At 43.5% G+C, this 15310-nt stretch overlaps 1 protein-coding gene and 1 long non-coding RNA gene across 2 annotated transcripts in view; one reads left to right on the forward strand and one right to left on the reverse strand.

Moving 5' to 3' along the window:
* SLC9A9 (solute carrier family 9 member A9) overlaps positions 1–15310 on the reverse strand; it is a 328270-nt gene that overhangs the window by 156416 nt on the left and 156544 nt on the right. Inside the window, exon 9 of the mRNA XM_054040764.1 lies at positions 6187–6275. Coding sequence (XP_053896739.1) covers positions 6187–6275 — 89 coding nt within the window. The remainder of the gene's footprint in view (positions 1–6186; positions 6276–15310) is intronic.
* The window catches only part of LOC128843714 (uncharacterized), a 71505-nt gene that overhangs the window by 9136 nt on the left and 47059 nt on the right, over positions 1–15310 (forward strand). The window lies entirely within an intron of this gene.

Genomic DNA, 15310 nt, shown 5'->3' on the forward strand with positions numbered 1-15310 from the left:
GTGGTTGCTGGTGAGTATTTGCTCCAGAGTCATCTCTGAACCTGAGGATCATTCATGGAGTTTGTGAGTGCACCATCTTTTAGTCAGTCAGTCTGGGAATTTGTTTTGGGGACCCACTACTCCCTGAACTGTGTCCTTAAGCCAGGGAGTAAGGGTTTGGGGATTTTATAACCATCTGCGTATTAAACCTATGGAGGGATTTACCACCTTCTCTAACTTGTGAGTCCTTTGGGCTTTACTGAACCCAGTCAGCCACCCTGCTAAATCCCTGCAGAGAAGAATTTTGTGATCATAGGTCATCAAGGGCCCCAACAAAGTACGCGTACCACTGGGACACTAATCTTACATTTGCTACATCAAGTCACATGACTGGGGAAAGTCACAGGTATTAGCAGCGTGGGCACCAGTGAACCTAATAGTGTTTTACCCTGTTATATTTGTCTCCTGTTTAATATAATTATTGTGTTGAATATATTGTATGTGTTTGTGTTATTTCTTGGAGGTCTCCAACTATCTGGCAAGTAAGTGGGGATTACCCTATGGGTAGAATTTTCCACCCAAGCTGCCCTGGTGACCCTGCTAGGAAGGAGCGAGGTGGGTGGAGGCACCGCCAAATTCATAGGAAAAAATAAAGATACACCCTGCTGAGGGGTGGCGGGATCCAGAAGAACCCAGACCTGTCCATCAAACCTGTAAGCAGATTGGCATTAAAGAAGGTAACCCCCCAGGTGGAGAGGGGGCGCTACACAATTTATCATAGAATGGTATAAATTGGAGATGGAAAAGACCTATTAGATAATCCAGTTCCTCTCACGCAAATGCAGGGTTATTCCCTATAATATGTTGTCCTGCAATTTGTCCATTCTAGATTTAAACTGTCTTAAGGGATGAAGCTTCCATTACTCTCTTTGGACTATTTTAATACATTACACTGTCCAAAAGATTTTCTTAATATTCATACTAAATTACCGGTTTCTTAATTTCAACTCATGACTCCTAACTATCCTCCCTTGTGCCACCCTGAACAATTCCCTCTCAGTTTGTAGCATTGCTAGGAGAACTGGTCAGGAAACGGTCTTTTCCTCCCACTGTGAAAAATGTAGATTAAAAGGTTTTTTTGTTTTGTTTTCACTGGAATTGAAAGACCTGAAACCTGTTTTATCAAAAAGCAATTGCCATCAAAATAAATATTTTAATGGAAAGCTTTCAGCCAACTCAAGTTTCTGTTCTTCACATATTCATAAAAAATTACCATAACCCTTTTTAGTCATTTTAGCCAAACTACAGTATACGGTCTTAATCCTGTACTGTGATCTGCTAGCATGGGCCTGAGTGTCTGCACTTTATCCCATTGAATAACAGATCCCAAAGAAGATTGGGGCCTATATATTTAACTCTTAACCTATCCTCAGTCATCCTCTCCAATGCTCAAATAATTATTACAGAAAAATGACAAAACCTTTTGAGGAGACTGTTTGATTTTGACTCAGTTCTGATGGAACCAGGCTGGGTTCTGACTGAAACCTGCCTGGTTTTCTGCCATCTCACCCACCCAGCTCCTGGGCAATCCCAGGGCTTTTTTGGGGCAATCCCAGAGTAGCCCACCACCAAGTCTGCCTGAAACCAAACTTTGAAATCCTCTGTGAATTTGAATTACTTTTCTCTAATTATTGTTCTACCCTCAAATTTTCAGGTAATGGGGTGCCCAGGTTGGAATATATTATTCCAGATAATTTCCTTTTTTCTAAATGGCAAGTGTTGGCTAAATTCTCACTACCAGAAAATGAGAAGCCCCAGGGATGTCTACATTTTGCATAAGATATTTAGATCCCTTTAGGATCTTCATAGTCCATTAAAATATTTTTTTTAAATAAGCATCTACAGTACAGGTTGAGGATAACACAGCAAATATCCCCAAACTTTGTAAATCGCTAACAAAACTAAAGTTCATCCCCTAACCCAAAGTAACCAATTCTGGGCCAAATGCTTTAGACCTTTCTCAGTTTCTACTCTGTCCCTATTCTGGCAAATCTCCATTTGACTTCATCGAGAACAGTGGTTTTCAATCATTTGTGGACCCCTACAATTTTCGAATGGAGGTGTGAACCCCTTTGGAAATCTTGGACATAGACTGCGGACCAATAGGAGTACGTAGACCACAGGTTAAAAAACACTGTTCTATGGCAACAACAATCTTTCATGGAATCCTTAGACATAGTCTGCAGACCCCCAGGAGTCTGTGGACCACAGGTTGAATCTGATCTAGAATCATGCCCGAATAATGACTGTGTCAAAACTAAGTAAAGACTTCAGGATTAAAAACCATGAATGAAGTGATTCAAACTTCTATTAAAGTGACAAAAAACAGTCTTTTCCCCACCTAAACAGAGACATCGTATGGAACCATGGTTGTGTAGGGAAGACCAGTTGTAGTTAGCATTAGCCACAGAAACATCAATAATACATATTTTGATTCACTGCATAATACAGCAGACAATAATATTGAGTAACAGTACTAAAAATTCCATGTGGTTGCACTGCACAGACCTTTTGAAGTAGAAGAAATCCAAAGCTAGCTACAGTGACATGCTATGATTGAATAAGCCTTAAGGCAACTCTTCAGAGACCAGATACTAGCTCAAAATTTAACATTTTGAACTGGATACAAGTAGAAAGCAGGGAAAAACTCTACAAACTAGGCTCCATTATAATATATTTTAACTGTTAGAGACACCTTGCACCATCAGATTGCTGTTGATGCTATTGGGACCACAGCCCATCCTGCTGTAACACCACAATGGCAGGCAGAAGATGCGCAGCATCTGAACAGGGTGTGATGTAGAGCAATGCAAGAAGCCCAACCCACAGTATTATTAAAGCTTCAAGGGACATTGCTCAAAGTGCTGATGGCAGGAATATGAGGGCACAAAATAACTTTAGAAATTATTTGTTTTTATTATTGGGAACAAGAAAAGAAGAGGGAATTAAAAAAATATAGGAGAGGATAACAGGGTCAAGGGGTCAGAATATTCTCCTCCCTCCCATCTCTGATCATACCCATTGCACATATGGTCAACATTTCAGATGCCTGAATTCTACCACCCCTAGGGAAAAAGGGCAGAGAAATTGTGGACATATTTCCAGTGATCAAACGGATATTTAGCTGTCCATGTACCTGGCTGATACAGTGGTATCAGATACCCACATCACTATCCATCATATTATCCTTAGAACATTTTAATGGAAAACAGATTTGAGCTCAGACTTAGATCCTTTGGAGGAGAGTTCTTAATGACTCTCCAGAGGCACACAGTGTGTGGACACTCCTACAACTTCTCCAAGTAAGAAAAAAACCTCTTAGCACTGAAGTCACAGGCATAGACATGAAGCTACAGTTTGTACATCAAGGAGAATGACACCTGGGATGCAGGAAACTTCTTCCAGTCAAGCTGTGATTGACAGAACACCACAGTGAGAGATGCCTCTGCATCTCCACTTAGCTGTGCAGGGATTGCCAAAACTGCTAATACAGTTTGCTGGAGAATAGGCTAGAAGATTCTCATCATATATGCCAGAACCACTGACCTAAATAACAATTGATTTTTGACAGCAGATATGCATGAAGGTGGAGTAGCAGGAAGTCTTGAGAAATCTGAAGTGGAGTCCAGGGCAATTAGGTGCTTTGCCTTTATCTTGATAGGTGCTACAAATCCTGCTATAACTTCAGAGTCAACCCTGGGGCCAGAGGAGAACTGCATCAAAGCTATCAAGCAGGGTTAGCCCTAGGTTCCCCAGAGCCTTATGAGTAGTAAGAAGAGCAGAACCTCATCTAGTCCCCCACCCACACACACACAATTTTGGCATATCTATGATACTTCCCAGCTGACAAGTTATTAAGAAGGCTACTGGGGGTAGAGTCTCCCCAGTGCATCAGGAGTGCAACAAGCACAGCAGCAGACCTGGGAGCTGGAGGAAATGCCTTGTTACTGTGCAGTGCCGATGCCAAACTGCTGATAGATGGGGAAGGAGTACTGCAGGATGCCGAGAGAATGGGTTGTTTGTTGGTAGATTTATTTTTAGAGCTGTCAATTATTTGTGGTGTTTGGAGGTGCGAGCTATAGGCAGCATAGGCCCAAGGCTGCCACAGCTGAAGCACCCTTAAGGCTTTGGTATGTCCCCTTGGTTTTGACAAGCAAATGCAACAGAGCATACCATTTTTGGCATGGAAGAGATTCGTTTCAAGGTAAAGAATTTTGAAGAGTGATCCTGACTCCCAATGGGCCAATTACTTCACTCTGCACAGAAGTATTCAAAAGGCTTTTCGTAGTTGGATGTGAATTAGAGTTATAGGTGGTTTCAGAGGTAGTTAAGAAGGAGCTGAGTTGATCCACGTGAGGGTTGTCCATTTGAGGTAACATCATTCATTGCAACTTGCAGTCAGAGCTCATGTATCCAGCCTTCAGCCACACACAGGGCTTGTCTTTACTATAGTGTTAGCTCAAAGTATAATTCAAGTGTTGCCCCTAACCCCGCTCCTGTGTTCATACACGGATCTTTTGCTTGAGTTAAGAGGTGCTTTAAACTTGAGCTAACTGGCCAGTGAGATGATATGGGATTAAGCTCAAGTGCTGCTGACTCTTGAGCTAGTCATGGGGTAGAGATGTAGCTACCCTGTGCTGCTAAATACAAACACTCTGTGCAGCTCGAGTATTACTTTGCAGGGTGACTGCTCTCAGTCGAGCTAGGATAGCTTGAGAGGGAGTTAGCTCAAGTGTAGATAACTCAAGCTAATGCTGCAGTGAAGACAAGCCCTAAAACATTCATCATTGTAGCCATTCATGAAGGTCACCTTCTTCTAATCATACTTGGCTCAGCTCTTGGAGCTTGTTGAGAGGTTTCCCTTCAGCCACTGACTTTCTTACAAACAGTTTAAAATGCAGCGCAAGAAAAACAATCACCTCTTATTAATACTTATCAAATGGCAATGTACTTGCTGATTTACAAACAAAACAGAGTACCTGTCCCAATTAGTTTACAAAATAGTTCAGTCAAAGACAAAATAGAGCAGACACAAACAGTGACTGATCTGTCTGTATGAGTTGGAGCTGGTGAAGGGGTCTAGCAGTGGTTGTCTTGTAAAGGCTTTTCAGAGAAGGGTGATTTGAGCAGGGATTGGAAACAAGAGAGATAAGTTGTCTGGCAAGTTCTCTGGAAGCTGAAATGAGGGCGACTGTTGAAGACAAGCAAGCAAGCAAAAAAGAAAAGTACCTTGAGGGGAATGGGCTTCTTTTTGAGCCATTTATTTTTAAAAATTTAACAAGTTTTCATAGACAAAAATGATACAAAAGATCCATATTATAAAATACTATTCACTTCCCCAGAGCAAAATGAGTCCTAGCATATGTGAAAGCTCCTTGCTGTCAAACTGTCAGAGAGAAGGAACTGAAGGTTGAAGGGTACTGGGATTTGCTGGGCCTCCCTGAGGTGTGTGGTGGCTGTCCTGTGACTCGGCCGCTTAACATTTGTTCTTTGATGTGTTGCAGAGTGTTTGTGAATTGTGGCCCAAAGGCTCAACTCCTGAAAGCAGCTCCAAGTTCTCAAAAATACATTCAATTGAAAGACTCAAACATTTTACTAGAAACAAACAAAAAACTGACTTTCTTGCCTCCCAAATTGTTCACTGAAAAGGAACCTTGCAGTCACCCGCATGTTCTTTACTAGGCCACAGATTTCATGAGGGGAGAGAAGTCTGTCAATGCTGGAGACTGAGGGCTGGCCCACACTGCTCCAAAAACACCTTCGCAAAAAAAAAAAATCCACAAGAACCCAGTCTCTAAAACTGTTCCATCTTCACTCACTAGAGCTGTTGGATTTCCTACTAAGCTTTGCAGCAGTTTCAGATGGAAGTTCCTGTAAATTATTACTAGCTCTACACTTTTCATCTTCTAGATGGATATTTTATATTTCTGGTCTCTCAAAGACTAGATTATTACTTTTTTGCTTAGCAAGAGAATTGTTAATGTTTTCCTGGCAAAATCTCTACAAATATCCTTCTCCTGAAATGAAGACATAAGCCTTTTCCTTTGCCATGATCCTTAATGAAAACCCTTCCAGCTACGCTGGCAGTACCTCTCTATATTCATTACAGCACCAGAAGAGAAAAAGTCAGTTATTTTTGTACTCTACCTGTTTAGTTCTCATTTTGGAATCTGATGACAGATTGTTGTAGGTATAATGGGCCTGTGTGACTCCACAAAAAAGGACTGCAACAATTCCTGAAATGCAAAGAAAGGCCAGAGTCAGCTGCTTCTATTTTCTACCTTGTAGTAGTCAAAGAGCGGGATTAGCCTGCTCAAAAACTAATTAGATTGTGTTAAAAGCTTTTTGTAATAGAGAAATGCTAAGGTATGTTCTACAATAATGTTTTTCAAGCAAACTAGAATTTTGATAGAAATCTTATCAGATCTTCCCCTCCCTCCATCCCAGACATTTCATTGCCATCTACTTGGACAGTTTAATATAGAGTGATAACTGCGTATAACAATCTCTGATCACAGTCAGACTGACAGTTATCTAAGTTTGTTACTCAATTATAAGATAATAAAAAGTATAGAAAATAATGAAACTGTGACATAGGCTAAAGAGGGGGAAAATGTTAATTTTCTCCCCCAAATGCATTTTTGAGCAGTGGGTGCTGAAAGAGTGCAGTATGTGAAGGCCATTTTGCCCTCTGCATGTCTGTTTGCCTTGCACATTGCACACTGCTTATTATAAGGCAAACAGCAAAACCCAGCTTAAAATACCACTCTGGTGAAAAAAAGCTGTCGCCCAGAATGACAGGGTCAGTGACTGTAACGGAGTGGCAGTAATTATATTTCCCCAGCCTGAGTGAGGTCATGAGGAGAGAGAAGGAACAACAATCTTATCAGGAATATAAAGGTTCTCATATACGGTAACATTAATTATTGTTAAGCTTCTCTTCCTTCCCAGTCCCACAGTAAGGTGCTTAGAGCTGCTGATCATAAAGTAAACACAGTATAACAATTGAAAACATTGAAAAATTCATTAACAACATACCCATCTTAAAGTTAAAGATAAACAAAGGGACCACACAGAGCAAAAAAGGAAAACTGGGGATAAATAAGTGGCCAATGGTGACTGTACAAAAGCATCTCTGGAAAAACGAAAACTCTTAAATGTGGGCTGCAACTAACAGAGGGAATGATCCTGGGATCCTCCAGAGTGAAAACATGACTGCCTAGTGGATGTAGGCCCCACTCATGTAAAGTGATCCTGGTGGGTGGACTCTCAGGGAGTCCCATTGACTTCAATTAGAAACCAGATGGGCATAGGAGCTCATGCACTTGGCCTAATCTCCAAAAAGCAGGTGGTGAAATCTCCAAAAAGCAGGTGGTGCATCTGTGTAAATATTAATCTGGAGAGGCTTAGTGAGGAGGTTTCAAATGTAGACCAGGGGGTTTAAAAAATAACAGTGCCAATGTAAGATAATCCACTATTTCATAAGTAGTAAAAAATGCAGGGCAGGCTTAATATGATCACAGATACTCAAGCCAGTGAGCAAATGAGTGGTGCATTCTGAACAAGCTGCAAGCAATAGGGATGCCCTGCAGTAAACTTGGCTAAAAAGGGAGGGTGAAGGTGATCCTGGGGATGGGACTGGCTAGTTTGTAGAAGCCTCAGATTAACATTTGAGATATTGAATGCTAATCAAAGCCTCTCAGATGTTTGAAATTGGGGGTATCAATGACTGAAGAAGAGTGGGAAACAAGGACCAAAATGAGGATGCAAAAAAAAAAAAAGGAAGGACAAAGTAAGAAGAAATATTTAAAAAATGACAAACATCGTTTGAAGGAAAAAAATAAAAAGGCTAAAGACTAAATAAAGTAACGTGATTCTTTTACTAGCCCTTCCTCAGTTTTCTGACGGTCTTTAAACTGCTAGATGTAAAAGTATTGTCCAGCCGAAACCAGTTTTCGGTACTTTAAGTCTCCCTTTCTTTTCATTTCTGGGAAGACCTGAGGAATGGCATCCATGTGCCTTTGATGGAAGAAAGAAGAAGGCGGTAGGAAAAAAATATGAACAATGGCACAAAGAACATCTGCCACCAAAGAGAAAATGAAAAACCTTATTTTCCCATGCAGCAATGCAGAAATTCTCTTGGCTTCTGAATTCTATTCACCTGACTGTATTTCTATTGCACTAATACAAGCTTCTACAAACCAGGAAAATTTCACTGAGCTTTAACTGCCCTTTCTTTGTTTTTGTAATATTTCTTTTAATTCAGCACTGGGCTCATCCCCTCAGCTGGATCTATTGTGCAAGGGTCATTAGAGAGCAGTGCTGGGAATTTCAAGTTTATGTTAAGGACTCATTCTCCCAAATGGCTTCAGTTCCTCTTCTAGGGCTTGAAGGCTGCCCTGTATTTTGTAGTCTAAAGCTGATGTCGGAATGTTATGGATAAATAAATGCTCACACAATGAAAAGCCAGTTTAAAAAAAATATGGCTAAGCAGGACTATTTCTAAATATCACTAGCCCCTGGGTCAACAATAAAAATGAAAGTATGAATTTCCTGTTCAGTTTCCACTACATGAGCCATCATTCTGCCAATTTTTTAAAAATTGACTATTAAATTCAACCCTGGTTGTAAAAATTGATTTGTGACTGTCAAATACAATTGTTAATTATAGGTGGGATAAGTGTCTATTTACTAAAAAGCAACAGAGGGTCCTGTGGCACCTTTGAGACTAATAGAAGTACTGGGAGCATAAGCTTTCGTGGGTAAGAACCTCACTTCTTCAGATGCAAGTGAAGAAGTGAGGTTCTTGCATCTGAAGAAGTGAGGTTCTTACCCATGAAAGCTTATGCTCCCAATACTTCTGTTAGTCTCAAAGGTGCCACAGGACCCTCTGTTGCTTTTTACAGATTCAGACTAACACGGCTACCCCTCTGATACTTGTCTATTTACTGTTTCCTGAGGCAATGTGAATACTGGGTCCGTGGTATGTAAAGGGCCTGACACTGATCTCACACCAGGAGTACCTTCACTGAATCAATGCTACTATTCCAGTGAAAAACTGGAATAAGAGAGACCAGTATCAACCACAGAGTATCTGATACGGAGTGTGGGTTCTGGTCTGAGCCTTTAAGTGCCACCACCATCCTTCAAAATGGAATTTCATAGACCATATGAACCTTATTTCCAGGGGAGATGGAGTGCTTGCAGCAGGATATGTATATGTTGCTAAAACAAGGCTTGCTGTGCACAGCCATGGCAGTTACAACATAAGATGTATCATAAAGCATGAGGGGAAGATATTGGAATGTGTCTTTTTAAGAGATTTGGCGACCATGTGCAATTTAATGTAACTACATAGGAAACAAGGCAAGAATTACCTAAAAAGGCAAACATGGAACTTTCCATTTTGGAAGGGCATTGTTAAGTGAGGTTGGAAATTCTTTGACAAGAAGTATTAAAATTGGATTTTGAAGACAGGAATCAGCCTGACAGCAAAATGCTTTCTTCACTGTGTATGGGATATAAATTAGGCAATTACATATTTTTTTCAAAGACTTATTAGCGGAATTGTCCAATTTTCTTCTGACATCTTTCAGTTTGATTCTGGACTGCTATCACCTACATAGCATGCATCAAAGATAAAAATATTCACTAGTTCTTTTCTCATTAAAACGTCAGATTCTGGAGCCAAAAATGTAAATGTCTGTCTCAGTTTCCTGCTAAATTAAATGCACACTTCTTGGTTTTACTGAGAATGAACAATGTTGGAATTCTGGACAGGAGAATGTGATTAGATCTATCAGAGCAGAGAGAGTGAGAAAGACTCTTATCAGTTGCTTGTACTTGTGGCTTTGTTTTTTGGGGATAGTAGTGACTAACTTACTTTTCCATTCCCTCCGCTCCTTTTTTTTAAAAACTGAAAAAGAGCACTAACTCAGCACCTCCATCACTGAAGCAGAACTATGGATTAAAGTGAAAGATTTAGGGAGAAATGGAAAACTGGTTCATCAATGCAATACAACAGGAATGATCTTTCTGAAGAAATTAAATTATTAGAAAATGTAATGTCCACCTCTACCCCCATATAACAGGACCCAATATAACATGAATTTGGATATAAAGCGGTAAAGCAGCGCTCCAGGGAGGCGGGGCTGCACGCTCCAGCAGATCAAAGCAAGTTCGATATAACGCGGTTTCACCTATAACGTGGTAAGATTTTTTGGCTTCCGAGGACAGTGTTATATCGGGGTAGAGATGTAATATAAAAAAATGAAAAACCTGATAAAAAAAGTGATAGCCATATGAACCAAATCAATTAGCAGATATCTAAACTCCAACTATGCCAACCTCTTTGATAATAGGTAATAAGATTTTAAATAGTCTACCAATCTAGTTGCTTTTTACTCCATTTGTGAAATCCATAGGAATTATAACAGCTTGTTAGCTGATGCCAGGCATAAGGAAATCAGTCTCAATGACTTTTACTCCATTGTTTATATTGATAGTGGCAATTCATCTTAGGGTAAAAGATGGCAATATGTGATGCTGATAATGGGACTCATGCCACAAAAGAGGCAACTGCTATCCTAAAATGCATCACTGATGGTGTGCATTAATTTATAAATAATTCCTTTACTAAAGGAGAGAGAGAGAGAATAAATTTCCTTGATGGATCATTTCACAAATAGGCAAAAGGAAATTACTTCCCTGTAAGTCTTACTATCTAATGGCCTGATTTTGCAAGGTGCTAGACAGACTAAACTCCTAAAGGTATAACTTGTAACAGAGCCCTGCATTTTGGCCAAGGAGCGCACTATGAGAGGTGTGCTCTTAATACAACCCTGGAAGTGACTGCTTAGGCCAAGAGGCTCTTCTGTAACATAAGCATAGCTGCTGACTTCAGGGGTGCTCTGGGGCTCTAGCACCCATAGAAAGAAATAGGGGTTCTGCGCACTCACCTGCCACAGCTTTTTGGCGGTGCTGATCAGCTGTTTGTCAGGGCCGCCAATCAGCTGTTTGGTGGCTGGTGGAAGATGCTCAGGGGAGAGCAGTGAGCGGTGGGTGGGGAGCCTCAGGGAGGGGGCAGAGTGAGGGCAGGGAGAGGTGGAGTGAGGGCAAGGCCTCAGGGTAAGGCACAGTGTAGAGGAGTGGCCTCAAGGCAGAGCAGGGGTGGAACATCCACTCGGAATAATAAAAATCAGCATCTGTGAACATAAGCATAGTCCACTGCATTGCTCCTTCTGGTGGCTGCATAGATTAACCTCATTTTAAATAGATTCCACTAGTTCGGGATTAAGAAATCAGACGCTTCCTCCTAAATTTGCATCTCTCATTGTGCAGTGAAATGTGCTACTGGCAAACTAAGTCAAGTCACCCGAGGATCTGTTAAACAGTAGTATGAACCCCACTCTGAAATATAACTTAAAAAAACATTATGGAAGGAGTGGATAAGAGCATTTTCAGGCAAGGGTGAGAGAAGATGAAAGTTACATTGGAACTGGTTAAAAGCAAATGGTTAAAAATATCTACTTTAAGCTGAAATGTCAATACAGTATTAATAGCTGTTGCATTTGGAAAACTCAGCTTTGAACTTCTGACGCTACAAGGAAGACTGCATGTGTTCTTTTTTCCTAACAGCTTCTGACAAAGGCCTTTCATAGACGCTAAGTGACAGAGGCTGAACCCTGCTGATAAATGAGGCAATGTAATTAACAATTGCCAACTGAGACAAAGAACGTGCATATGAAAAGAATTGCTAGTGACAGAACTAAAAGGGCGGGGTTTGTTTTCCTTGCAATGTGTGTGGGTGGAGCAATTTCCTTTTTTAACATCTATGTCAGTTCCTTTATTTATAAGCAATAGCTTAACTTCCTTGTACTTTTCTGGTTTTTTTCTTTTAATTGGATCATGACTTTGCTTTCCACTCACTTTCTGGCCATTAAAAATAGTTTACTATGGCATCTGATGAAGTGGGTATTCACCCATGAAAGCTTATGCTCCAATACGTCTGTTAGTCTATAAGGTGCCACAGGACTCTTTGTTGCTTTTTACAACCAGACTAACGCAGCTACCCCTCTGATATGGCTACTATGTCACTATAAAACCCCTCAGTGCCATTGGTAATTAGGGCTTTGATTTCTGACATTTTATATGTTAAAAAAATGAAACACCATCCCAAGTGACTAGTGGGAGAGAGTACATTATGTGTCACCATATTTAAAGTGTGAAGAAATTATATATGCCAATTATTTGGTCATGCAGTCTACTCCAGCTAGGGTTACCATTCGTCCGGATTTACCCGGACATGTCCTCCTTTTTGTGCTAAAAATAGCGTCCGGGGGGAATTTGTAAAGCACTCACAATGTCCGGGATTTCCCCCCCGCAGAGCAGAGCGAGCGGCTGGGAGGGCTGCAGGGAAGTCCCGGGCTGGACTCAGGAGCAGCTGTAGAGGAGCCGGATCCGCCCTGCATTCTGAGCCGGCAGCTCCCTTGCAGCCCGGTCCAGCAGCACTGTGCAGGGCCAGACCGGGTTTTGTTGTGCAGGGCCAGGGACCGGGTTTTGTTGTGCTGGGGAGCTCAGCCATGTGTCCGGCTCGGCTGCACAGAGCCCAACACTCTGTTCTGAGCAGCAGGGTAAGGAGGTCAGGGGGCAGGAAGGTTCTGGAGGTGGCAGTCAAGAAACGGGGGGGGCTTTTTGGGGGGAGTGGAGAAAGTTTTGGGCAGTCAGGGTACAGGTAGGGGGTAGGGTCCTGGGGGGCAGTTGGGGGGGGGGTCTTAGGAGGGGGCAGTTAGGGGACAAGGAACAGGGAGTCTTAGGTAGGGGGTGGGGTTCTGGAGGGCAGTTAGGAGCAGGGGTCCCAGGAGGGGGCAGTCAGGGGACAAGGAGCAGGGGGGGAGTGTTTGGGAGTTCTGGGGGGGGCTGTCAGGTGGCAGGGGTGGGGAGATGGATCGGAGCAGTCAGGGGACAGGGAGCAGAGGGGTTTAGATGGGTTGGGAGTTCTGGGGGGGGGCTGTCAGGGGGTGGGGAGTGGTTGGATGGGGCGTGGGAGTCCCAGGGGTCTGTCTGGGGGTGGGGGTGTGGATAAGGGTTGGGGCAGTCAGGGGACAAGAGGCAGGGAGGCTTAGATAGGGAGTGGAGTCCTGGGGGGCAGTTAGGGGCAGGGGTCCCAGGAGGGGGCAGTCAGGGGACAAGGAACGGGGGGAGGGTTGGGGGTTCTGGGGGGGTGGGAAGTGGGAGGGGCAGGGGCGGGGCTAGGGCGGGGCTCCTCCCGTCCTCTTTTTTTCTTGCTGAAATATGGTAACCCTACTCCAGCATTCTGACAGTGGAACATGCCTTCAGTATAGCAGTGCCTGAAGCAGTGACGGCATTAGAGGCAGTATCAGTGTTTCCATTATGAACCCCGCTTTTCAATTATTTAAAAATTTAGTAGCACCACATTGGTTCCTGGCTAAACGTGACACCCATGGATTCAACTGGGGAGAAGGTTTTAAAAATCCTATTTTAGAAAGCGTGGGAAATCACTCTCAGCTTAAATTCAAAGGATTTAGAAGTTATTCCATTTTTTTGTCTAGGTAAATAGCAGGTTATTAGAGGTAATGTTTTGAAAATGGCCAGTGAGCACAACAGGACTAAACAAGGCCTTGTTCAGTTTAAAGTTGGATTTTCTTTGTAGGGTTACCATACGTCCGTTTTTTCACGGACATGTCCGGCTTTTTGGTAATCAAACCCCCGTCTGGGGGGAACTGCCAAAAAGCCGAACATGTCCAGGAAAAATACCGCTGGCTGGGCACTTCCCCTCCCGCAGCTGCTGTGCTCCCTATCTTGACTCTTCTGCTCTGTTTAAAGCCGAGCTGCCCGAGTACTACCGGCTTCGGGCAGTCCCCATGCCTCCGAACCCTGAGCCGCTGGCTGGGCACTTCCCCTCCCGGGCTCCGGGGGCACAGGGTCCAGAGGCCTGGGGGCTGCCCGAAGCCGGTAGTGCTCGGGCAGCTTGGCTCTTAAACAGAGCCGAAGAGTCAGGAGAGGAGCACAGCAGCTGCCGGAGCTCGGGAGGGGAAGTGCCCGGCCGGGGGTGCAGGGTCCGGAGGCATGGGGGCTGCCCGAAGCCCGAGCGCTACCAGCTTCATGGTTTGCCGGGCAGCCTCTAGACCTTACACCCCAGGCTGGGCGCTTCCCCTCCTGGGCTCCAGCTGTGCTGGGGAAGCGCCGGCCAGGGGCGCAGGGTCTGGGGGCTGCCTGGCAAACCGTGAAGCCAGTAGTGCTCGGGCAGCCCATTTCGCATGGCTGGGAGAGAGGAGGGGGAATGCGGGGTGCTCAGAGGATGGGGCGGAATTAGGGCGGGCACTTTGGGGAAGGGCGGAGTTAGGGCAGGGCTGGGGGTGGGAAAGGGGCGGGGCCACGGCCCCGTGGAGTGTCCTCTTTTTTATTTTTTTAAATATGGTAACCCTATTCTTTGGAAAGTGATAGAGCATGGCTCTATTGTTTAACTTGTGCTACATTGGCATTCATCCACCTTTGGCACAGAATGAAACAGAAAATTGTGCATAAAAAGGAGGAAGAGGAGTGAGCATGCAGCAATTTACAACAAACCACACACTGGTTTCAAAGTCCTCTGAACACGTGACTTATCACACAAAGGGCAAAATCCTGGCTCCATTGAAGCCAGTGGGAGTTTTGCTATTGACTTCAGGGTACCCAGGATTTCACCCAGGGCCTCACTGATCCCAAAAGTTTTACAAGGATCATGTTCAAAGTAAAAATTAACAGGTCTTGAGCAATTTCTCCAGCAAAACTAAATGGGCTCTCTATTAACGCTCAGGCGTTCAGGTTTTCCTCTAACTTTCCCTGGTGGGAATTATGGCAGTTCATTGTCAAAAATAACAGTATCAAAAACATCAATAGGCTTAAACTATTAAGAATCATATTCTTCCTAATCACATTATGAAATCAATTAGAGTCTGGGCATTGCACAGATTACTTCTGTGCATTACTGGGGATTATGTCTGTGTACATTTTCCATTGTGTATGAATGTTTTCACTTGTTCTGTGTGTTGAAGAAAGCAATCTCTGGGCTCCAGCGGCGCAGGGTCCGGGGGCATGGGGGCTGCCCAAAGCCCGTAGCCTTCGGCTCTGTTTAAGAGTCGAGCAGTCAGGGGAGGAGCAGAGCTGCCACGACCGGAGGCTCTGCTCCTCCCCTGACTCTTTGGCTCTGTTTAAGAGCCGAGCTGCCCGAGCGCTACCGGCTTCGGGCAGCCCCCATGCCTCCAGACCC

Source organism: Malaclemys terrapin, chromosome 9, assembly GCF_027887155.1.
Source record: "Malaclemys terrapin pileata isolate rMalTer1 chromosome 9, rMalTer1.hap1, whole genome shotgun sequence".
Taxonomy (NCBI): domain Eukaryota; kingdom Metazoa; phylum Chordata; order Testudines; family Emydidae; genus Malaclemys; species Malaclemys terrapin.